A 23,884-nucleotide genomic window follows, 5' to 3' on the forward strand; every position below is an offset into this window, starting at 1 on the left:
AAGAAAACTCTAACCCAGTCAGAATTCCATTACCTCTTTGGGCCACACCGTGTCTTTAATAGAGTGAACAGAGACTATATGACTGCTAAATTTATTTGAGAGGCAGAAAGAGAAAGGGGACAAAAATGGGAGAGAAAAGGAGGGAAGGAAGGAAAGAAGGAAGGAACGGATGGAGGGAGAGAGGGAAGAAGGGGGGAGAATTATCCCGATCATGTGAGTCCTCTAAGTCAATAAAGAAACCGAGATCTGCAGAGGCAGAGAGAAGGAAAGAGGGACAGAAGGAGAAAGAATGAATCCCTAAGACCCACAAAGGGCCTGCAGTGTCCACTCAGCAGATTGAAAAACGTACATGTGAAAAATCTTAAGGGTTAAAGGAACTAATGTCTTGGGTTCAACAATGCCCATATTGGTTCCTGCTCTGTATTAGTCAGACTGGAAAAATTTTTTTGAAAATAAAAGGGATAGTTAATAAAACAAAAAGAGGTGGTAATTCAGAAACAATAAAACTCAAAACTAAGATGACAGAAAAAAGAAAAAGATAAAGAAAAAGATCATGGAGGAAATAAAAAAATCAGCTTTAAATGTTCAAATCTAATTATTTAAAATAATACAGTGTAGTCACTTCAACTGTATGTCAGAAATTATCCAACTGTATGTAAAACATAACCCAAATATATACCGTCCATGAGAAAAGCTTAGTAAATACAGACACAAATGTAGTAGATTTAAGTGTATCAAGCTAGTTTTAAGACATATTTTAAAAAGGTTTGTTAATAAAAATAACAGATTTTATGTATTTCATATGTACAGTTCCAAGGTTTTATGTGTTCAGATATAATTCAACAAAGCCATACTTTTTCTCTCCCTTCTTTCCATCCTTGTTTTCTTTCCTTTCTTCTATTTTTTTCCTTTCAAGTTTGCAATGGCATATTTTCAATTTGTCACCACAGGGGAAATGCTCAACTACCCTTAGTGTTCAAAAATAACACAAACAGCAAACCACTGTTCCACAGGAATAAAGGCAAAGACTACAAATAAGAATCAAATCCTAAGATGCCAGTTTTACTCTTATAAATTCAGTTTATTAAAGCTATTTACTAGTTGTCACATATCAGAGAAAACGTGGCATTTGTCCTTTTGGTGCTCGCTCTTTGCTCTAAGCACAAAGTTCTCCATTTGCATCCATTTTGTTCTTTTTATGACTGAATATATTTATATGCCACAGTTTCTTTATACAGTCATCAGTTGATGAATATGAGTTGAATCCATGGCTGAGCTATTGTGAATTAAGCTACTGTAAACATGGGTTGCAGATAACTTCACATGCTAATTTTATTCCCTTTGTATAAATTCTCAGGCAAATCCACATTGTCTTCCATAATGGTTATACTGATTCACATTCTTATCAATTTATTAAGGTGTATCTCTACAGTCTCATCAGCATTTGCTATTTTTTTGATTTTTGGCTGATAACCATTGTAACTGGGCTAGTGTTCCTGAATATTTTTTCACATGCCTTCAGGACAATTTGTATTTCATCTTTGAAAATCGTGTGTTGATCTACTTTGCCCATTTGTTTTGTGATTGTTGAGTTTCCTGGGCTCCTCTTACATTTCCAGATATTAATTTCTAAATCAGATTCATAATTGCAAACACTTCCTCCCATTCTGTTGTTTGCCTCTTCTCTTTGTCGTGTGTTGCAGAAGCTCCTTCACTTGCTGTGATTCTCATTTTCTGTTCTTGCTTTGATTGCTTGGGTTTCTTAGGACCTATCCACAAAGGCAGTGGATATGCAAATCTCCTGCAGTTTCCCCTATGTATTCTTCTAGTAATTTGATGGTATCATGTCATAGATTTATATTCTTGATCCCTTGTGAGTGATTTTTGTATAGGGTAGGGTTCTTGTTTCATATTTTTATGTGTGAATATCCAATTTTCTGACAACTGTTGAAGTGACTGTTCTTTCAGGAATTGATTTTAGCTCATTTGTCGGAGATTAGGTGGATATAGATGTGTGGATTAGCCTTTAGGGCTTCTATCTTCCATTGGTCTATACTTATTTTTATGCCAGTGACCAGCAGCTTTGACTATAACTGTCTTATAGTTTTTCTTGAAATCTGGTATTGTGATGCTCTGAACTTTTTTTTTTTTTAAGATTTAAGATTAAGATTGTTTTTAGCTGTTCTTGTCTCTTGTGTTTCTATGTGAATTTTAGTGTCATTTTTTCCATTGATCTGAGAAAAATGTTCTTAGCATTGGCATTTTGATTGCTGTCACATTGATTCTATAAATTGGTTAGCATGGACATATTGATGATATTAATTCTTCCACCCTGCAATCATGGAAAATGTTTCCCATTTTTGTGTCTTCTACTTATTTTCTTGATGTTTTGTTTTCACATACTTGGTTAAATTTGTTCTGTGGTATTTAAAATTTCTTGCAGCAATGTTAAGTGAAACTGATGAGGCAAGATATTCTGAAGCCATGGTATTGTTTATATGTACAGATGTTATTAATTGCCATGGATTGATTTTATACTCTGCAACTTTGCTAAACTCTCTTACAAATTCCAAGTGTGTCTTGATGGAGTCTTTTGGTTCCCCTGTATATGGAATCATGTCATCTGCAAATGGGCATAATTTTGCTTCCTCTTCTCCTATCTGAATCATTTGATTTCTTTTTGTTACTTGATGGATCTGGCCAAAACTTCCAGAATCATATTGAATGGTAATGGTGAAATATGATATTCTCGTCCAGTTCTGAATCATATTACAAATGCTTCAGATTTTTCTCCATTCAATATGATACTGGCTATGGGTTTGTCAAATATTGCCATGACTGTGTTCAGGAACATTCCTTCTGTACCTAATTTGCTTAAGGTTTTTATCATGATCCTTTATGGCATTGATGTATGCTTCAGAATCTTTTAAGTTTTTATGGTTTAACTAGTAGACTTCCTTGTCCTCAGTTATAATTGAAATATAAAAGCAGGGGATCAGAAAGCTTGAAATATTTCTTCCTATAACTTTCTTCCCTATGTATCAATCAAGTCCAAAGCTGCACCCTCAACCCTTTGAAATAGTTTTACTCTCCAAGTCCTATTGGTCTTTCAGTTCTAAATGGATTATAGACTCTTACCATTGTAAACCCTGGGATAAGCAATCATTGCTTTTTTTGCAGAACCTATTTTTATCTTTATGAAAGTGTATCCTTATAAATATGGTCCATATATTTCTATAACAGCATGTGAGAAGGATATAAAAGCTCATATATTCTGCTTTATTGTACCCTTGCTCTTCACTATCCAATTCAAACACACATATAGGTACACATGCACTCACGAACATGTTTGTGTTTATTATTTATTAATGAAAATGCAAAGGTTTCTTATTTGGTTATATAAAAACATGCAGAAATATCAAAACAAAATACATGAAGGAGGATTGAGAAAGATAACATATAGCATGAATAAAAAGACTATATAATATTTATAAAATATAAATGTTGCACAAAGTATTTTCTAGCTCTTAGATAACAAAGTGATGAGAAAGAAATTAATACTTCCCAGTTGTCCATGTATTTTTTTTTCATCTACACAAGCGGAGCTGGATAAAGGATAGAGGATGGGTAAATGGATAAGGTCAAAAATAAGAATCTTATCATATTTAAGTTTCACAAAGAGTATGACTGGCCAGAGTCTTAAAAGGGGAAGCCAAGATGGTCTCTGAGATGGTTTTCAGATTCCAGGTCTGCACAGAAAATTTCTTGGGGCTACTTTCCTCAGAGCTCCCTTCACATCCTTGTTCCTCAGGCTGTAGATGAGGGGGTTTAGCATGGGGGTCACCACTGCATAGAACACAGACACCTGCTTCTCTTGCTCTTTGGAAGACTTAGGGGTCATGTAGGTGACAATTGCTGATCCATAAAAAAGGATGACCACCACCAGGTGGGAACCACAGGTGGAAAATGCCTTGAGCCTTCCTGCGGCTGACTTCATCTTCACCACAGTCAGGATGATGCGACTGTACGATACCAGGATTAGGGAAACAGGAATGAGCAGAATCACCACCCCCATCAGGAAAATGGCCAGCTCGGAAGTGTGTGTGTCTGTGGAAGCCAAGACCAGCAGTGCAGGGGCCTCACAAAAGAAATGTGCGATAGTGTTGCTGCCTCGGTAGGGCAGCCTCAGCGTGAACGTGGTGTCCACCACGGACACCACAATGCCACTACTCCACGATCCCAAGGCCAGCTGTGCACACACATGCCAGGTCATGATGCTAGGGTAAAGCAAAGGGTTACAGATGGCCACATAGCGGTCATAGGACATCACAGCCAGAAGGGCACACTGGGTACACCCAAAGATGAGAAAAAAGACAAGCTGGGCTGCACAGCGTGTGAATGAGATGATCTTCTTCCTGGAAAGCAGGTGGACCAGGGCCTGAGGCACTATGTTGGTAGAGAAGCAGAGGTCAGCCAGAGACAGGTTGCAGAGAAAGAAATACATAGGTGTGTGAAGCCGGGAGTCAGCCTGAACAAGGGTCAAGAGAAGTAGATTTCCAAGCACGGTGACCAGATAGACACCCAGAAACAAGATGAACAGCAGCTGCTGCGTGTGTGGATCCTCAGAGAGTCCCAGGAGGAGAAATTCCATCACCTGTGTCTGATTTATCTGCCTCATCATTTGCCTCCCTTCACAGTAAGAAGTCACTTTCTGCTAAACACAGGCATGCACAACGTGTTCATTCTCTAATTCAGGATTGGAGGGCTTGGGTATATCCCCACTCACTATCAGTCATTTCAAAGTCCCTCTCATAAAATAATTTGAAGATTATATGTCTTTAGTTTTAGTATTATCAGCTTCAGTAAATATATGTGATAATATGCACTAATTTTGATGTCATCTGGCAAATGTAAAACCAGATCAAAATAATCAACTCCTTTGTTTTAAATGTTGCCCTTCTAATAATACAATAATGATAATGTTTGGATTCATTTGTAAAGTTATGCCATTTAATTTCGGTTTATTATTGTGCAACTCCTTTCATCTTCTGCTTGGTCACATTCTATCCCTCTTACATTTGTATAGATTTTGAAAAATTGATTTGGGCATGCAACTGTTCCTATTGTCCCTCCCTTAAAAGGAGTAAGATTTTATTATCAGGCAAAGTTAATATAATTCGATTACAGAGTTAAACTTTGTTATTTGAAGACCTGCCAGCGTCTCTTGAGATTTGAAAACATTTGGAAACCATAATGAAATTTTATGAAGCTGCTCCAAATAGAAGGGAATGAAACTACCAACATAATGAAATTCCTTGTGCAACAGTTAGGCTATAAACCCTTTATATTTTTTTGCTAGAGAAGGGTGAAAATCGGTTATATTTTTTGAAAGTCGGTTATATTGAAGTAAATATATCTACATGGTTTTAGAAAATACACAAATAATAATATATGTGCTTAATTCTTAACAACTACAATGTAATACGGATATACTTCTCTTTTCTATTGTTGACAAAGGCAAAGATACTTCTGATACTGGTCTGGGTTTCTTCCCTCTATTCACACCAGAGAAAAATGTCAAGTTTAAGTTAGATGATAGTAAAAATGAAGAAGCAGTAATTCACATCTAAATTGAATAACATTTTGGATTCTAGGTTAAGAACTGTTGGACACGAATTCTCCAGAATTATAAAATAAAGACAAAGAAAAATTATACCTCATGTAATTTATTAATGAAATGTATCGGGTCTGATGTGGTGGCATAGAGGTTAATTCTTTTCCTACAAGCAGGAGCATCCCATATGAGCACTGGCTCCTATCTAAGCCGCTCCACTTCTAATCCAGCTCCCTGCTAATGACCTGGAAAAGCAGTGGAGGATAGCTCAATTTCTTGAGCCCCTGTACCTACTTGGGAGCCCTTGAAGAAGTTCCTGGCTTTAGATGGGCTCAGCTCTGGTTCAGCCATTTGTGTCTTGAAGCAGCAGATGGAAAAGCTCTTTCTTTGTCTCTCCTCCTCTCTGTAAAAATTTGCCTTTAAATAAAAAGAAAATCTTTAAGAAAATAGAAAAAAAAAGAAATTTAACATGTGGATGAAACTTCATCTGCATAACAAAAAGCCCCATTTAAACCTTTACTTTGATTGCCTTTGGTTTCATATAGATTCCCATTTTCTGTCCTCAGTTCCTAGGATTTCTACACAATAGCCTTTCCCATTCCTAACACACACAGACATTGACACACCAAGTGTGTATCTTCACTGACACTTTGTCTATCTATAAGTTAGACAAAGTGTTAACTGCAAAGTCAGATACCAGATAAGTACCTCCCTCCTAGTTTTTAACAAATACCATTGAAATGACTTGTTTATCCCTGGGACTCTAAGCTAGTCAAAGGCAGAAGCCACATTTGAATCATCTTTATTTGCAGCAAATAATATAAACCGTGGCACAGAATGAGTGTCCTCAATAAGTTCTTACACTGATTTGATTTGTGACAAAATAGCAGCAGATAAGGGAGTGAGTGAGGCATAGGTGAGTGTGACTTGTGACTTGTGACTTGTCAGATGAGAGGTGCTCACCCTGGACCTGGGACTTCAGAGTGAGGAGACAACACTCTTCACCTCTTCCAATTTGTCTTAAAAAATCTCATTCACCCCTGAAACCATGGAGGAGAAAATGTCCCGCAGGTGACTGTTGATCTGCCCCCAGGGTCAAAAGCTTCTCAAAAAAATCATGTCTACTGTCAAACGTTCTGCCATTTGACTCCAACTTCCCTCCAGATTTAACAGGGACAATTGAGTTCATTTATGTAAAAAATAAAATGTGTCACTGGGTGTGGGAGGGGAGGACAGGGTCAAAGAAGCATTGTCTAAACTGACAGATATTTTAGGGAGAGAAGACAGAAAACCCACAGGGGAAAAATACTAAACCAAGAGAAAAATGCTAAATTTCTCCTCTGAATCCAAGATACTTTATGCTTCAAATAAGCTATTCTGTATTCTCCACATCCACTTTCCAACTTCCAGACCCAGCTCAACAGGGGCATAGCAACTCCCAAACAGAGATCCAGTATTGACTCCATGGAACATCTCCCTTTGTTTCCACAAGCAGAGGACCAGGGTGTGTGTGTGTGTGTGTGTGTGTGTGTGTGTGTGTGTGTGTGTGTTCCCCATAGATATTTTTACATTGTGATTGTGGTTTGACAAGTTAGAACTGTCACAGGAGAAGCCATGGTAGGATTTATTGCAGAAGACTGATTTCTAAGAATGAGATTATTTAGGCAAGATCGGCTCAATTTCAAAAATCAAATCCATGAAACTATTGAAACCAATTCACTTCCCATAGAGATAGTTTCCCTCCTCTTTGCATTACTTGTTAACTTCTCTTTCCCTTCCCTTCAACACTCTTACCAGCATTTTCTCTGATGAAGAAAGATAATCAGACTAGCACGTCATCAGTACAAAAAGTCACTGAACAGTTGAGGGAGAAAGTGCTGCAGGTGGGTTGGTTACAGCACTAGCAGAGTAGAGACAGCATTTTGTCATAAAGGCAAAGAACTTCAGAAAACTTCTCAAATCAAAGATAAGGTCTTCTGCCTATATCTTCACATCTCCCACATTCTCTTGCTTTATTCCAAAGGTTTTATTATTGGCAACAGGGCATGTTGCATGACAGTAGTTCTGCTTGAATGAGGTAGACAGTGGGGCAATGTTTATAAGGAGCTGTCTCTGGAGTGGTGGAAGTGCTCAGGAGAATTTCAGATCATTAATACAGATTTTCAGCTGTGTTTTCGCACACAAAGTCCCCAGATGGCTATAAGGAAGAGAGTAAACAACACAGAGTTAGCACTCACATCTTCATGTGCTGGCTCCAACACCAGTTGTTTCTGTATATTCACTTTCAGGGAAGTCTGGCTGTATTTAAGTAGTGTATTTGGCTTAGGGAGGTATAATTCAGATCTGGTAATACTCTGAATGATTTTAAAAATGCTCACCATTTACAGAATTTCATTATAATAGGTCTTAGAGAGTAACTAGATGAATGTGAAGAATGCCTGCGCATTGTAAGAGTTCAATAAATACCATTTCTAATTATTATGATAGGGCTAGTGGATTGCAATTACGCATCTGAGTTATGGCAGATATCACATGTGTGACATGGTTCTGGACATCTACTATATATTTTCAGAATCCTAAATTGTCAGTGTGAGAACTTGAAAAACAAAACTGATTGCCTGCCCAGAAATAGAACACTAAGCAGAATTCTTGAAGCTGGGTTGGGTGTGGGTTAGGGCAGTAGAGACTGGGCTCTGTAGAGAACTCTCTGGCACATACCTGACTCTCATTTGCAGTTCCTGTAAGTCTCCCCCAGAGAAAGAGCCAAGCAAACTTGAAGCAGCTCTCCTAAGACCTAATTAGATATAAGATTGTTAGGTTAAGCTAGTTAATTCTATGCTTATCAGCAAACTTTTTCTTTGTTTATGGAAACGGCAGTGGATGCAACTATATCTAGTTTCTAGGCTCAGCAGCCACCAGCTTTAGTACGTGTGTTGATGATATTGGCCATGTCAATTGGACCATTCTGGTGCTAAATGGCAGTCATGTCCTCATCAGGCAAGTTCTGTTACAGGATTTCAATCTGCGGTTATGGCTCCAAGGTTCGAATTCCTATCATTTCAATATTTCTTACTTTTATCTTCAGCCATATATAGTCAGTTTCTGTTACCCACAACTAAATATCCTGGCTGATAAATCAACTACCATGATTTATGCATGGATATAATGAACATTTTTGCATTAAAAATATTTTGGACCTTCATTCTTCTTCTCACTTCATTCTATGAAAGGTACAGGAATGGGCAGGCAGTTTTTTACTGGTAATGTGAAAAAGTTGCATTGTCATCTGCTTTGGTGGCATGAATGACAGGATGATCCTCTCAGTATTTCCACAACAGATAATTTCAAAACTTAGTTCCTGACAACAAAAGCCATTTAATTTTGCTCAGGATTCTGTGGGTCTGACATTTGAACCACACAGGTGGCAGTTCTCAGTAGTGACATATTGAACAAAAGACCATGGGTTTAAATGACTGAGATCATTGGGGGAAGTGAGTGACAGAGAATCTGACAATGAAGAATATTGGAATATTGCAACTCAAATAACTGAGAAGTGTAATAGGAATAGTTTGAGAGAGTGGCAGCAAACCAATAGCTAAAATCCTCAATGAAAAGAATGATGCAAGAACCTAAAATAAAATAAATTATAACTTCTGCAATCCACCTGTCCCAACAGCACTCTATTTCTTTTGCTCATTGTATTACTTTTCCAGAGTCTTGCTGTTTATTTCCATTTTCTCATCTTTCCACTGTACTAGTTCATTTTTCATTACTTTAACAAAATACTCAAGGCAGGTTAACTTTCTTAAGAAGTCTATTTAACCTATTTTTGAGGGTTGCAAAGTTCAAACCTCATGGGACAGGCTCTGGTGAGGGTCCCCACAGCATGTATCATATTGAGGCTGTCCTGATGGGAATGTGTTTTTCTGCTTCTGTAACTGTTCTTTCCTCTTTACGATCCCACCAGGGCTAAATCATTGGGTTAACAGAATAACTTACCTAACATAATCAGCTTTCCAAACATTCTGTCTCTTAGTATCTCACAATGGTTGTTAAATTTCAATGTTTGAAGCTGTGGGGAATTCTTGAACCATGTCCAAGCTCAGCTCCATCGCTTTACTATAATAAATCTCAGCTACTACATAGCTAGCAGTCAAACTCACTGAATTTGATAATTTTCTGTTCTTATTTACATCACTTCAATTAGCACACTGAGTGAAGATTTTCATTGATATCTAAGATAGGAATTTGCCAAATGTGCTACAATTCCACTAATTTTATTTTTCTTACTTTTCTTCCTAAGTATATTATCATTCTAAAAAGGTGATTTATTTATTTATTATTACTCAAGAATGAAAACAAAGAAGAGACAAAAGAACAGCAAACAGAAAAGGAAGGAGGAAGAGAGAGAGCAAGAGAGAAAGAGAGAGAGAGAGAGAATGAATCATCTGTCTGCTGGTTTATTCCCCAAATGTCAGAACTGGGCCAGCCAGAATCCAGGAATCCCATCCAGGTTTCCCAAGTGGGTGGCAGGAACTCCAGCACTTTGCCCATCATCAGCTGCTTTCCCAGGAGCGTTATTGGGAAACTGGATCTGATATGGGATTCCAGGATCACAAATAGTGCCTCAACCTGCTGTGATACTGCACTCACTCGGGCCCGGTGCGATGGTGCAGTGGTTAAGGTCCTCGCCTTGCACATCCCGGGATCCCATATGGGCGCCGGTTCTAGTCCCGGCCCTTGCGCTCACTTGGGGAGTGAATCATCGGACAGAAGATCTTCCTCTCTGTCTCTCCTCCTCTCTGTGTATCCGCCTTTCCAATAAAAATAAAATAAATACTACACTCGCTCCTACCATCTCCCACTGTATAGGAGAAAACAATACATTCTGACTTCAACATTTTTTTTTGACTAAGACAAAAATTGCACATACTGTACTCTATGTGATGGCATTGTATATCTTTATAATGTGTAATATTCAATCTTGGTAAATATATTTATATGTTCAAACAATTAATACTTTTTTATGGCAGAAACATTCAAAGTGGTGCCCTCTAGTTTTTTTTTATGGATCAATATGCAGTACATTACCATTACCTATAGTCAGCCTGCTGCAGGATGGAAACCCAGAACTTCTTTCTCTGTGAAATCACCTTCTTAGTAAAATTCCACTTGAGTGAGATCAAGTGATTCTTATCTTCCTGGGCATGGCCAGTTCCATACCTCCAGTGTCATCCAGGTTGCCAAGGAAATGATTTAATCCTTTTTATAGCTGAGTAATATTCCATTGTGTATTTGCAATATATTTTATTGTCTTTTACATTGATATACAAAGCAGAAATTGCATGTAGTTCATAGATATAAGATTACATCCCTTTATCCTCCTTTCTTTCATTTTCTCTTTATTTTTTGCAATAGAACATTTTTTTAAAAGATTTAATTTATTTATTCAAAACACAGAGTTACTGAGACAGAGAGAGGGAGGAATAAAAAAGAGATCTTCCATTCACTGGTTTATTCCCTAGATGGCTGAAATGGCTGGGTCTGGGCCCGACTAAAGACAGACGCCGGGAGCTTCAGCTGGGTCTCCCATGAGAATGGCAGGGGCACAAGCGCTTGGGCCAGCTTCTGCTATTTTCTCCAGGACATTAGCAAGCAGCTGAACAGGAAGTACAGCAGCCAGGGCTTGAATTGGCTCCCAAATGGGAAGCTGGTGTTTCAGGTGGCTGCTGTACCTGCTACACCACAATCTAGATCCCAAGATAATATTTTAAATATTATTTTATAGTAACAGGTATATTCCTCCATTAGACAAAGAATGTAACAAGCATGACCCTCCAAACAGCACCTGTCACCTTTTCTAACCAGGCCATGACTAAGCCTCTCACCCCTTTATTTATTTCCTGTGTTCTAGTTTAAATTGCCACCTTCAGTTTCTTGAACATGACCTTCACCTTCATGTCTGTTGCTGAAATCACCTAGCTCCTGTCAGATCCCAGTTCCTCCTAGACCATCATCATCTCTAAGTGTAAAGCTTTCTTCCAGCAAGTTTCTTGAAAGCGCATTTGACATCTTTGTTCCTCAGACTATAGATTATGGGGTTTAACATTGGTGTCACCACTGTGTAGAACACAGATATCATCTTATCACGCTCCTTTATGGTCTTGGAATTCGGCCGCATGTAGGTAAATATTCCAGATCCATAGAAGAGAACAACAACAATGAGATGGGAGCCGCAGGTGGAAAAAGCCTTGAGCCTCCCCTCCCCAGACTGCATCCGAATCACAGTGGAGATGATGTTCCAGTAGGAGACGAGGATGAGGGAGACAGGAGCGAGGAGGATCACCACGCCCATTGCAAAGATGGCCATTTCTGTGCTGTAGGTGTCTGCAGAAGCCAGCTTCAGGAGGGCAGGAGGCTCACAGAAGTAGTGATTGATTATGTTCTGTCCCTGATAAGGAAGGCGGAAAGTAAAGGTGGTGTCTACTAGAGACACGAGGGCGCCACTAGCCCAGGACCCCAAGGCCAACTGCAAACACACCTGTTGGGTCATGACAGTGGAGTAGTGCAGGGGCTTGCAGACAGCCACGTATCGGTCATATGACATCACTGCCAGCAGTGCACATTCGGTACATCCAACCAGAAGGAAGACAATTACCTGTGTCACACACCCCCAAAAGGAAATAGTTTTCATTTTTACCAGGAAATGGGCCAACACTTGAGGGACAATGCTGGTAGAGAAGCAGAGATCCGCAAAAGAAAGGTTTCTCAGAAAGAAGTACATGGGCGTATGGAGTTGAGAATCCTTGAAGATGAGAAGGATAATGAGCAGGTTTCCAAGGACTGTCAGCAGATAAATGATGAGGAAGAGAATAAACAGCGCAATCTGAGTCTGCACGTTCCGTGAAAGTCCCAGGAAGACAAATTCATCCACAAAGCTTTGGTTTCTTTCTCCCATTGAGATTTATGCCAATTCACCTGTTTGATATGGACAAGAAGAAATGTTTGATTGCATGAACTCCTGTTAAGTGGCTCATGTTGAAATTGATACCTGATTGGATAATCCTAGCTTTTTGCTAAACATTTGCTCTTATTGCTAATACATTAATGTTTTCATTTATATTTACTAGTTATAATTTATATCAATTTAATTTCCCCCCAACTCCCTTTCTGAGGCCATTTTTAAATACAATAGGATGTTTTTAAAGCTTTCCTGGTTAGTTCTGACATCTAGATGTTAGGATTCCCGTGGATTTCACTAACTACCTATATATGTACTGCCAGGAATGACTAAGTATTACGTTAGAGCTATTCCTATGTAGAAACTGTACAATTAGCTGTTCAAAATTCATCGTGTGTAGTTAGGACAAACATTTGAAGAACATGAAATAATTTTTAGGCATGGACTCGAATTTAATCGTTTTATTTTTGTTTTAAACACAGCATGGCATACACTAAAGATCATTACATTTATGTTAAAGATTCCAATGTTGAAGATGACACAAGCTGCCAGCTGAGTAAGATGTTCCAGTGCCCTGCTCCCCATAGAAACACCAATCTGCACAGTTCTTTAGACACGAATCACCTTCCTAAAAGCTGTGCATCTGGATAATACACCACAGTACCGGTTTTGGGAAATGAAAAGTCATGTTGAAAAAAAGCATGACTCCTTATGAAGGACTAAACTATTGTAGCAACGTGGGGAAAACCTGTTGGGGGGGGGTGGGGGTTTGGGAGGGAATCACAAATAAAATAAAAAGTTTAAAGAAGCAGTAGGGAAAGAGTTGCCCGCATATCCCTCTGCCCCCCAGCTCCATGGGGCACAAGATGAGCTTGTTCTGGCTTGTGTCACTGCCAGCCCTGCATCGGCCTGGCACACACTGCAAGGTTACACGGGATCTGATGAAGGTGAGGCCCAGGAGTGCTCCCTTTTGTGCCTGTCTGGGGGCCTGAAGGAGCTCTGTCATCTCTGCTTCAGCCTTGGCAGATGGCAAAGAGCCAGGGGACTGCTTTGATCAATGAGATGATCCTAACGGCTGCCTGTTCCCAGATCGCTGCCTCCAAACAGCCTTTGAACCTGCTTCAGTACCAGATGCAATTCTGTGGCCCCTGCAAGCATCACCAGTGGCTGTTGAGAATGATATCAGGGAGGGAGTCCAGCTCAGGAGCACACAGGCCTTAACAGGGCTGGCTTTGTCCCAACCCCCAAGTTATATTGGTCTTGGTAGGCAGTAAGCTCCACGTGTGGACTAGCTCTCATCATCGTTGGGCCACAGAACTAAGTACATGACCTATTCCAGACACTGAAAGAGCCATTGGGAGTGTATTTTTAAATACGTTACAGATACTTTCATAATTCTGAAGTAATCATTCTGGAAAACTCATCAATTATGATTTTGGGGTCAAACATATGCCTTGTAGAATATTTTAAAAGCAGTGAAAACACGAACAGCCGATCTGATGCAAACATTGATTCGCTGCACCATCTAGTGGTCAAGTAGCAGAAGTGTTCACAGACTGGGAGAATTTCTTCAAAGTCACAAATAAACTCAGATAATGATAACTAATGTTTCAATGCATAGGTGATGTAAGACCTCACCAGCATCAAGAATTTTCAGGATGTTAAGGTGTTTGGCATGGTGGATAAGGTGTCATTTGGTATGTTCAAATCCCATGCCAGGCAGGATGCCTGTGCTTGGGTCCTTGCTCTCTTCCCAATTCTAATTTGTGGCTAATGCACATGTCATTGGATTTTGTCACCTGAGTAGGAAACATGCATTGAGTGCCTACCTGCATTCCAGAGCAGCCTCAGCCATTATTTGCATTTGGGGAATGAATCAGTGGATAGGAAATTTTGCTAACTCGTTGCCTGTCAAATAAAGAAAATAAGAAATAAAAATGAATGAATGGACTTTCAGGGAAATATTATTTCACTCAGTGAATTGCTACTAAGAAATAACCACCTAGGAACTGACATCTTCAAATGCTTGGAGAAAGAAATCAAAATCATTGTCTTGAGGGAACTCAACACACTTTCAAAGCACACAGAGAAATATTATTATGCACCAACAAAGATACTTGGCAGAAAGGTGGAAATAACTAAAGTAAATCACACAAAAATCTTCAACTGAAAAGCATACTCAGCAAAATTAAGGATGTACCAGGAGACCTCATAACAGAATAGATCAAGGGGGAAGGAATCAGTGAGCACAAGGGCAGGGTATATGGAAACATATAGTGGAAGAGAAAAAAAGAAAGAGAGAAGGAATGTTAAAAGCTTACAGGAAACTTGGAGAAGAAGGCGAAGAGCAAGTATTTGAATTACTAGGGTTCAAGAGAAGCTTGAGAATGCCAAGGGCTGGAAACCATCTTCAAGAAGATAATAACAAAAAATGTCCCAAATCTAGAGGAAGTTACAATTGTCCAAACCAAGAAAAGCAAAATATCATCAATCAAATTCTATGCAACCAAGTCCCCTCCAAGATATATTATAATATAGCTCTCCAATATTAAAATTTTTTCATTAAAAATTTTAATTTTTATTGGAAAGGCAGATTTACAGAGAGAAGGAGAGACAGAAAGATCTTCCATCCGCTGTTTCACTCCCCAAGTGGCTGCAATGGCTGGAGCTGAGCTGATCCAAAGGCAGGAGCCAGGAGTTTCCTGCAGGGCTCCCACACAGGTGCAGGGTCCCAAGGCTTTAGGCCATCCTTTATTTCTTTCCCATACTTCATACATGGACCTGGGTGGGAAGTGGAGCAACTGGGACATGAAGCACTGCACATAGGAGATCCTGGCATGTGCAAGGTGAGGATTCAGCCATTGTACTGGGCCCTCTGTTATTAAAGTTTATCAGAGGATTCTGAAAGCTGCATAGTACAAGAAACAAGTAATGTACTACAGATCTTTAGCTCATCTGACTGCAGATTTTACAGAAGAAATCTTATAAGTCAGGAGGGAGTGGGATGGGACTTGGGTGTGTTGAAGGAAGAAACTCACCAAGCAAAACTATCCTTCATATGTGAGGGAATTTAAGACCTGTCCACATAAACAGAAGCTGAGAGGACTTCTCAGCACCAGACCTTCCTTGACACCAAGTGTTAAAGGTAGTCACTAAAGGACCCAGCGTGATAGTGTAGCAGTTAAAGTCCTCGCCTTGAACACATCAGAATCCCATATGGGCACTGGTTCTAACCTCGGCAGCCCTGCTTCCTATCCAGCTCTCTGCTTGTGGCCTGGGAAAGCAGTCAAGGACAGCCCAAAGCTGTGGGACCCTGCACCTGCATGAGAGACATAGAAGAGGCTACAGGCTCCTGGCTTCGGATAGACTCAGCTCCAGCTGTTGTGGCCACTTGGGGATTGAATCATCGGATGGAAGATCTTTCCCTTTGTCTCTCCTCTTCTCTGTATATCTGCCTTTCCAATAAAAATAAATAAATCTTAAAAAAAGGTAGTCACTGAAACTTAGAAAACACATAAAGTCAGAGATGAGAAGGAAAACCTAAGACTGACATCACAGAGAGGCAAAGGACTGTGAGAGATCACTCTGAAACAATTAATGATATGACAACAATCTTGACGGATTAAAAAGATGGGAAAATTCTTGAGCACGCATTACCAATATTGTATCATGAAGAGTTAGAATTAAACAGACCAGTAGTGATTGGTGAGATTGAGTCAGTAATGTTTTCCATAGACCAGGACCAGATGACGTCTTTGCTAGATTCTACCAATTATTTAAAGAATCAACACCAACACTACTTAGAACATTCCAAAAAACAGAAGAAGAGGGAATTCTTTCAAGCTGAAATGAAGCCAGATTATCTTGATAGTAACCCCCTTCAAAGAGGAGGAATTTATGACATTAAGAACCATAAAACAAATATCTTTGTTAAAAATGATGCAGAAATACTCGGCAAGTGTTAGCAAATTGAATCCAACAGCACTTGAACAAATTTTTCAACATGAACAAGTGGGCTTCATCTTGGGATTGATTCGATATCTACAAACCAACTAAAGTAACACCTTCCATTATTAGACTGAAGGGAAAACAATCACAGCATCACCTCAACAGAGTCAGAAAGGGCACTGGATGAAAAGTGAACATCTAGGGCTAGACTTGGAGTGGAGCAGGTTAAACTGCTCTCTGTGCTGCCAGAATATCATACAAACATGGGGTTGAGTCCCAGCTGCAGTTGTGGTTCAACTTCCTGCTAACGCACCTGGAGAAGCAGAGCAAGATGACCCGAGTGCTTTAACCCTGCACGCACATGGGAGACCCGGAGAGCATTCTGGGCTCCTGGCTTCAACCTGGCCAGTCCTGGTTGAGTGGGTATTTGGGGAGTGAACCAGTGAGTGGGAAATCCCTCTCTTTTGATAACTCCATCTTTTAAATAAACAAATCTTTTTTTAAATGAACATTTCTTCATAGCAAGAACTCTGAAAAAATTAAGGATAAAAGAAATAACATCCCAGCAAGAAACCTCATACTCAACAGGACAAAGCTGAATGGTTTCCCTCTAACATCTGAAGCAAGCCAAGGATGCTCGTACCATGTTTACTGAGTACTGGAAGTCCTTGCTGGAGCAATCAGACAGTAGAAAGAAATAAAATGAATCCCAAGTGGAAAAGAAGAAATCAAACTGTCACTGTTTATAGATGACATGATCATTAGATTTAAAAATCTTCACCAAAATGATGTTAAAACCTACAAATTCAGTGAAGTCAACATTAGAAAATCTATAATTTTGATAAGGCAAAAGTGAATTCTGGTAAGAAAATCAAGAAAGCTATCCCCATTTCCAACAACTATTAAAAAAAGTCTGAGTTTCATCAAGCAGATAAGGTTTATCTCCAATGAAAACTATTAATCATTGAGAGAAAACATTAATGAGGATACACAGAAATGTAAAGATTTACCATGCTCAATTATTGGAAGAATCAGTATCATTAAAATGCTCAGACTTGGAATGACAATATGCAGATTAAATATAATACATGAATTTTTCACCTATGTAGAAAATACTACTAAAACTTATGTGTAAACAGAAACATGAAGGGTCATATCAATTTTGAACAAAATGTGTAAAGCAGGAGGCATTATGTTCCTGGATTTTAAAATACATTGCAAAGCTACAATAATTAAAGCAGTGTTATGTGGGATAAACGTGGAAGCAGAGACCAATGAGCAGAATGGAAGCCTGGCTGGTAAATCTGCACATCTACAGAGAACTGGTCCTTGACAGCTTTGACTCTGCTAAGAATAAGCATTGGATACAGAACTGCCTTTTCAATAAACGTAGTGCTGGCAAAATCAGATATCCATATGCAGAATTAAAATAGACCATTTATCTTTCAATAGGTGTAGAAAACAACTCAAAATGGATTTAAGGCCAAAACTTTGAAACTTTGAAACTACTAACAGAGTTTAAGACATTGAGATGGGCAAGGGCCTTTTGACTGAAAAATCCGAAAGCACAGGAGATCAAAGTAAAAATATACAAATAGAATTTCATCAAGTGAAAGAGATTCTGGCATAGTAAAGGAAATAAGCTAAAATTTAAAGTGTCTACTTTAAAAAAGGCATAAAATGTTTGAAGTTACATATATGGCAAGAAACTAATAACCAGAATCTAAAAGACAATCAAATAATTCAATCACAAAAAAACCACAAGTGATTCAGTTAAAAATGAAAATTATCTATCTATCTATCTATCTATCTATCTATCTATCTATCTATCTATCTATCTTAAATAGCCAAAAGGTATGTGGACAATTGCTATCACTAAATGTCTGGGAAATGCAAATCAAAAGCTACTGAGACATTATCTCATTCTGGATAGACTGGCTGTTATCGCAAAGACAATTCACCCATTAAGGGCATCAGAAAGGGGCCAGATAAACGTGGATCTGCCCCAAACTGGAGGCTCATTAATGAGGCAGTGGTTCCCAATCCTTATACCTTCTTGACTCAGATAGGCAAAACTCCAGCTTCCTTACTGGACTTTAAGGAGACTCTTTTCCTTACATACTTCTAGACCCAGAAAGCCAGCCCTTTTCTGCTTTTGAAAATTCATTAATTGCCAGCTGGACAGCTAACCTGTTCAACTGCCAAGTCAAAGATTTATAAACAGCTCCCACTTATTTGCACCTATCTGAAAAGTTCCTTTTGCAGAGGTCCTAAAGAATTAATCTCTCAAAGATGGTAGAGAATCTATTTAAAATGCACATTATTTGCTAGTCTATTTCTCACCTGAGACTCCAATTTTGGGCATTTGACTAGTCATCTTAATTGTAGATGACTCCTGGGTATCCAAGAAAAAGCATAACTATCTATTAGGCAAGAAACTGTTTGGGGGTTCATCTTCACCTCTGGGGAACAGAAACTGGCCCTCAGGAAGAGCACAATTTATATAAGCAAATTCCTGTTCCTACAGCCTTAATGCTGTTACAACTACAATGTTCCTAGAAAAAGTGAAAAAGCAAAGCTTGTATAACTGCCTTGCATCAGGCTGTCAATAACTACTTAAAACAGTGTTTCTTCCTTTAGGGACCAACAAAACATGGTCTTGCCTGGTTGAAGGCTGTAGTGATGGGCTCCTGCACTGGGGGTTTGTCAAACCCAGTCCTGCAACAGGCAGGCAGGCAGGCACTCTAACTGCTGCTCAAGGGGATATTTGCGTCATGCTCCAAAAATATTTTTGGGGTGGAGTATCAAACTGGACAGGTACAAAACCGTGTTCACCATTTGTTGAGTAAGGCTAGTCAACTCCAGGACTAAGATAAAGAAGGCTGCAATTTTTTGCCTAACATTTGGGCATGGTCATCTTAGCTATTACCCCTCCTTGGCCCTTTCACTTCCATACTCTTGTTGCTTCTCTTTGGCCCATGTGTCATTAATGCTGTTCTCCATTTTGTCTCCAACGGAGTATAAACTGCCCAGCTCCAGATGGTTATAATGAGACAGTGTGTTTAGCCTCTCTCCTCAATGATATGGTCAGTCCTTTGGATCATGCAAGATAGTAATTCCCCAGGACATCTTTGAGCACCTAGGACAGGCAGCAAGAGAATACCCTTAACCCTCTGTGCCCTCGTGTCAGCTCTGAAGAAACTACAGAAGAGGACCTTTATCTGTCATTACCTCACCTCTCCGGGGGGAATGTTAAGGTAGTTGGGCCTCCATGAGCCTCTGTGTGTGTGAAGGGCAGAAAGTAGACTTTCTGTATGAAGGAAGAAGGAAGCAAGCTGTGAAAGCAAATTAGCACTTTCATGTCACAAGTCTTGCCATTGTGCAATTAGTGATTGGGTGGGTCTTTGTGCAGCACTTTTGGCAAGTCTTACCTACCTGTTACCAAGGGGCTGTTAGGAAGCCCTAAAAGGGAATGCATTCCCAGAAAGCCCTCCATCCTGCAATATTCCAGGAAGGGTAAAAGGGGAGAAGAAAGAGATGCCTCACACCAACATCCATAAAAACGCCATCTGAATGTAGACTGGGTGCTCGGAGCTTTACTGTGATGCCCGCTTGGTCTGTTACGTGTTCCCTCTTCATTAAACTTTGCTAATGTAATATACATGATAGCTATTTCTCTAACTGTTGCTGAATTACCAAACTTAAACATTCTCCTTTTTAAAGCAAACTATTTCTTTTCCCACAACTATTTCTGAAATTTCACAGGGAATAACTTACCTGTATGTAGAAACATCTCTTTCAGCCCCAGAATCCCATCTGTTATTTTCTTTTTTCTTCTCTGATACTCTAGGTGTTATCTGAGCACTACAGTTTATTTCTATCACTGGCAATAACCTTCTGTTGATACTTCTCAATAGTGTTTTCATTATTGTCCTAGGAGCTAATATTAATATGTCTTCAAAATGCTCAGAAAAGATTGGAACTAAAAGCCTTTACAAATCATTAGCAGAGTTTGGCTACTGTGATTATGGATAGGGTATTTTTATTTTCCTCTGAAGTTTTTACACTTTAAAGGGTACTTCTGTGTAGAAACAAACACAGGAAAATGTAAGAGGCACTTGAAAGTCCTCTAAACTAAAATCTCTTATTTGTTTCTGCTTTTAGCCTTGGTATCAGACTAGCTCTCTGCCTGGAAGAAAAAAGTCCATATGTTTTTTCAGACATTGCACAACAGCTTGTTGAGAAAGTAGCGCCAAATGGCAAGGAAACACTACGCTGGCGTTGCTCCTGAAGGCACCTGCTGCAGCAGGCAGGGCAGAGTCTGGCAGAGCCGCTTCTCATCAGCTGGAGGAAGCAATGTGGGAGGATGAGCTCCTAATCTGGGAGTAGCTTCATCTGGGAAAGAGGCAATATGGGGAAGGGTTTCCAGGCTAATACTCTGGGGAAGTGTGGAAATAGGGTTGTTGTTTCCAGAAGTACAACAAGAAGATCCTGTTGTGTGAGAAAGCAAGTGACAAAGTCTTTTTTTGAACCCATTTCACGTCACCTCCAATTCCCCAGCCAATATTATAAGAATTCTGTTGAATGGAACCTGCTGGTGGTTTCCCCTCTCTCACCTCAAGGCTGGGATAAGGCAGGGGCAGCTCCTTGCAGGCATCCGTGAAAGAAGGAGGGTCTAGTGGGAGAGAGGGAGATTTCCTAGTTTGTGTATCTGCACTTGCTAGGCTATTTCTAGGTTGGCACCCGCAGCAACCCCCATAATTCCACCCAAAGCCTATACAGGTTCTTCCTTTGAGTTTGGCTTCAGCCCAAGCTTTCTGATTTAGCTGACTGTACATATAGGCCAATCCTCCCAGGTCCCGTTTCTGAAGAGTATTTTCCTTTGAGGAAATGCTTAAAGGTGAGGTCCTGAGAGTCGTGTAAACAGGGCGTTCCCTGGAGCCTGGAGAGTCCTCAACTTCATTTCCCTTCTAGCCTCTGAGAAACCCTAGGGTACTCTGTGCTGCATTTGAAACTACAAAGGTTTGTAAATTAAACCCACTTTAAAAAAATCGGAATGAATATAATTTAAAATGACATTAGAGAATAAACGCCTAGGGATTCACACTATCGGACTTTTGTTTGTTGGTAATTACATAGAAAGGAAAGTGAGCAAATACAGGATCATTTGGGACCAACTTTCCAATTGAATGGTGTGTACTGATTTTAGAGATTACATTTTCACTTTGGTTTGTGATTGTTCTGGTGTCATGTGATCTTTAATTGTGAAGCACTGTCATATCAACACTATGGCAATGGGAACTTGGAATAGTCGGTTATATTAAACTTGGGTGCTTTTCCAGAACAAAAGTCAAGCTTTTCTTGTGGAAACGGTTTGTAGTGGAAGGACATTTTTGTACCATGAAATCTTAATTTTTTAAAATTGTTAATTCATGTTGTTGGTTTGGCCTCTTGAAAATGGAACTATTTCTACAATTTACTCAAACTAATTAAAAATCCAAAACAAAGGCCAAGTTTTACATCTGAATGATACATCCATATTATGGAAAGACCAAAAGATATAGGAAAAATGGTGGGATATTTGGTTTGTCAGGTGGTAGGCTACCGTGAGGGATTCAGACATGCTCTAAAGTTGTTGGTTCCTTATATTCCAAATGGCTGTTGGTTTCAAAAAATTACATTCAAATACATGTTATTAATTTACACATGATTGTTTTATTGGGTATGGCTTAGTTTATGGATTATTTGTACTTTAATCATGAGTTTATTCCACATAAAATCTAACTCATTAAAATGACTGTTACAGGCCTGGTGTGGTAGCCTAGTGGTTTAAGTCCTCGCCTTACACATGCCAGGATCCTAAATGGGCACTGGTTCTAATCCTGGTGGCTCCACTTCCTATCCAGCTCCCTGTTTGTGGCCTAGGAATATAGTCAAGGTTGGTCCAAAGTCTTGGGACCCTGCACCTGCATGGGAGACCTGGAAGAAGCTTCTGGCTTCGGATCGGTTCAGTTCCAGCCATTGAGGTCACTTGGGGAGTGAATCATCAGGTGAAAGATCTTCCTCTGTGTATCTTCCTCTCTGTATATCTAGTAAAAAATAAATAAATTTTTTTAAAAAAATAACTATTATGTTCCATAGTGTGGCTGTGCCATCATAGCATTCCACTGCTTGATGAAACTGCAACTTATTTTTTCTCTTGCCGAAGAAAATGCATATAGTCTCCAGGTTAGGATTAGTACAGATAAAGCTGTTTTAAACATCCTGGTTCATATTTTTTGGTGGAAATAAGCATTGATCTCTATACCCTTAGGAGTGAAAGTTATAGGTTATGGTGATTGCATTTGGTTAGTTTATTATTCAAAAATTTTCAGCCTGGCGCGGTGGCCTAGCAGTTCAAGTCCTTGTCTTATGGGCGCAGGTTCGTGTCCCGGCCACCTCGCCTTCCATTCAACTCCCTGCTTGTGGCCTGGGAAAGCAGTCGAGGACGGCCCAAAGCTTTGGGACCCTGCACCCACGTGAGGGACCAGGAATAAGCTTCTGGCTCTTGGCTTTGGATCGGCTCAGCTCCGGCTGTTGCGGCCACTTGGGGAGTGAATCAGTGAACTGAAGATCTTTCTCTCTGTCTTTCTTCTTCTCTGTATATTTGACTTCCCAATAAAAAAATAATAGCTTTATAAATTTGTTTTAAATGTGCCTTTTGTGTTGACAATACTAATATATGTTTCTATAAGGAATGTAAATTGCTCCGTATCATCAGTCATTTTTATTTATTTTTGTAATGATAAACAGTATTTCATTAGGTCTCTAGTTTAAATATGTGGTGACTATGCTGTGTCCCTTCCGTTGTGCTTTGTAGCTATCTGTATTTTTATATTGAAAGTGAGTTTTCTGTAGTTTTAAAATCTGGCATTTCAGGATTTGCTTATTAGTTTTCTAGGAGCTCTTTCTATGTTCCAGACATGATGCCCATATTCATTGTTAAGCCATCAAAATCATATGTGTATAAAAGGGCACATTATAAACAAAATGTGATAAAATACTAGTAATTGGAGAATTTCAGTAATGGAGTTTGAGAGTTGCACAACTTTGATTTCTTTGAAAATTTAGTATTCTTTCAAGATACAGAATTATCAAATGGAAGTTTATTAAACAAGAGGTTTCCATTTTGATAACTCTTATAATACATTGGCAGAAAGTTTAATAAACAGAGAGAATTTTAACTACAGAATAAACAAATTTGATTTTACAGAATATTCTGCCCAAATCAAGTCTTGTGAGAGCTGAAACAATTTCTCGACTCTTTTCTTTTAAAAAATATTTATTTATTTATTGACATGTCGGATTTACAGAGAGGAGAG

The 23,884-nt window shown here is 39.2% G+C and overlaps 2 protein-coding genes across 2 annotated transcripts; both read right to left on the reverse strand.

The window, feature by feature from the left end:
* Positions 1–3,736: 3,736 nt before the first annotated feature.
* LOC121162185 (olfactory receptor 2D2) lies at positions 3,737–4,678 on the reverse strand. The gene has a single exon (XM_040989024.1). It carries the CDS (start codon positions 4,676–4,678, stop codon positions 3,737–3,739), a length of 942 nt encoding a protein of 313 aa, XP_040844958.1.
* A 6,958-nt stretch (positions 4,679–11,636) lies between these two features.
* On the reverse strand, positions 11,637–12,593 carry LOC121162152 (olfactory receptor 2D3). Its single transcript, XM_040989000.1, has one exon. It carries the CDS (start codon positions 12,570–12,572, stop codon positions 11,637–11,639), a length of 936 nt encoding a protein of 311 aa, XP_040844934.1. The 5' UTR covers positions 12,573–12,593.
* Between the last annotated feature and the right edge of the window lie 11,291 nt (positions 12,594–23,884).

Source organism: Ochotona curzoniae, unplaced genomic scaffold (genome assembly GCF_017591425.1).
Source record: "Ochotona curzoniae isolate NIBS_2020 unplaced genomic scaffold, NIBS_Ocur_1.0 contig_517, whole genome shotgun sequence".
In the NCBI taxonomy this organism is placed as follows: Eukaryota; Metazoa; Chordata; class Mammalia; order Lagomorpha; family Ochotonidae; genus Ochotona; species Ochotona curzoniae.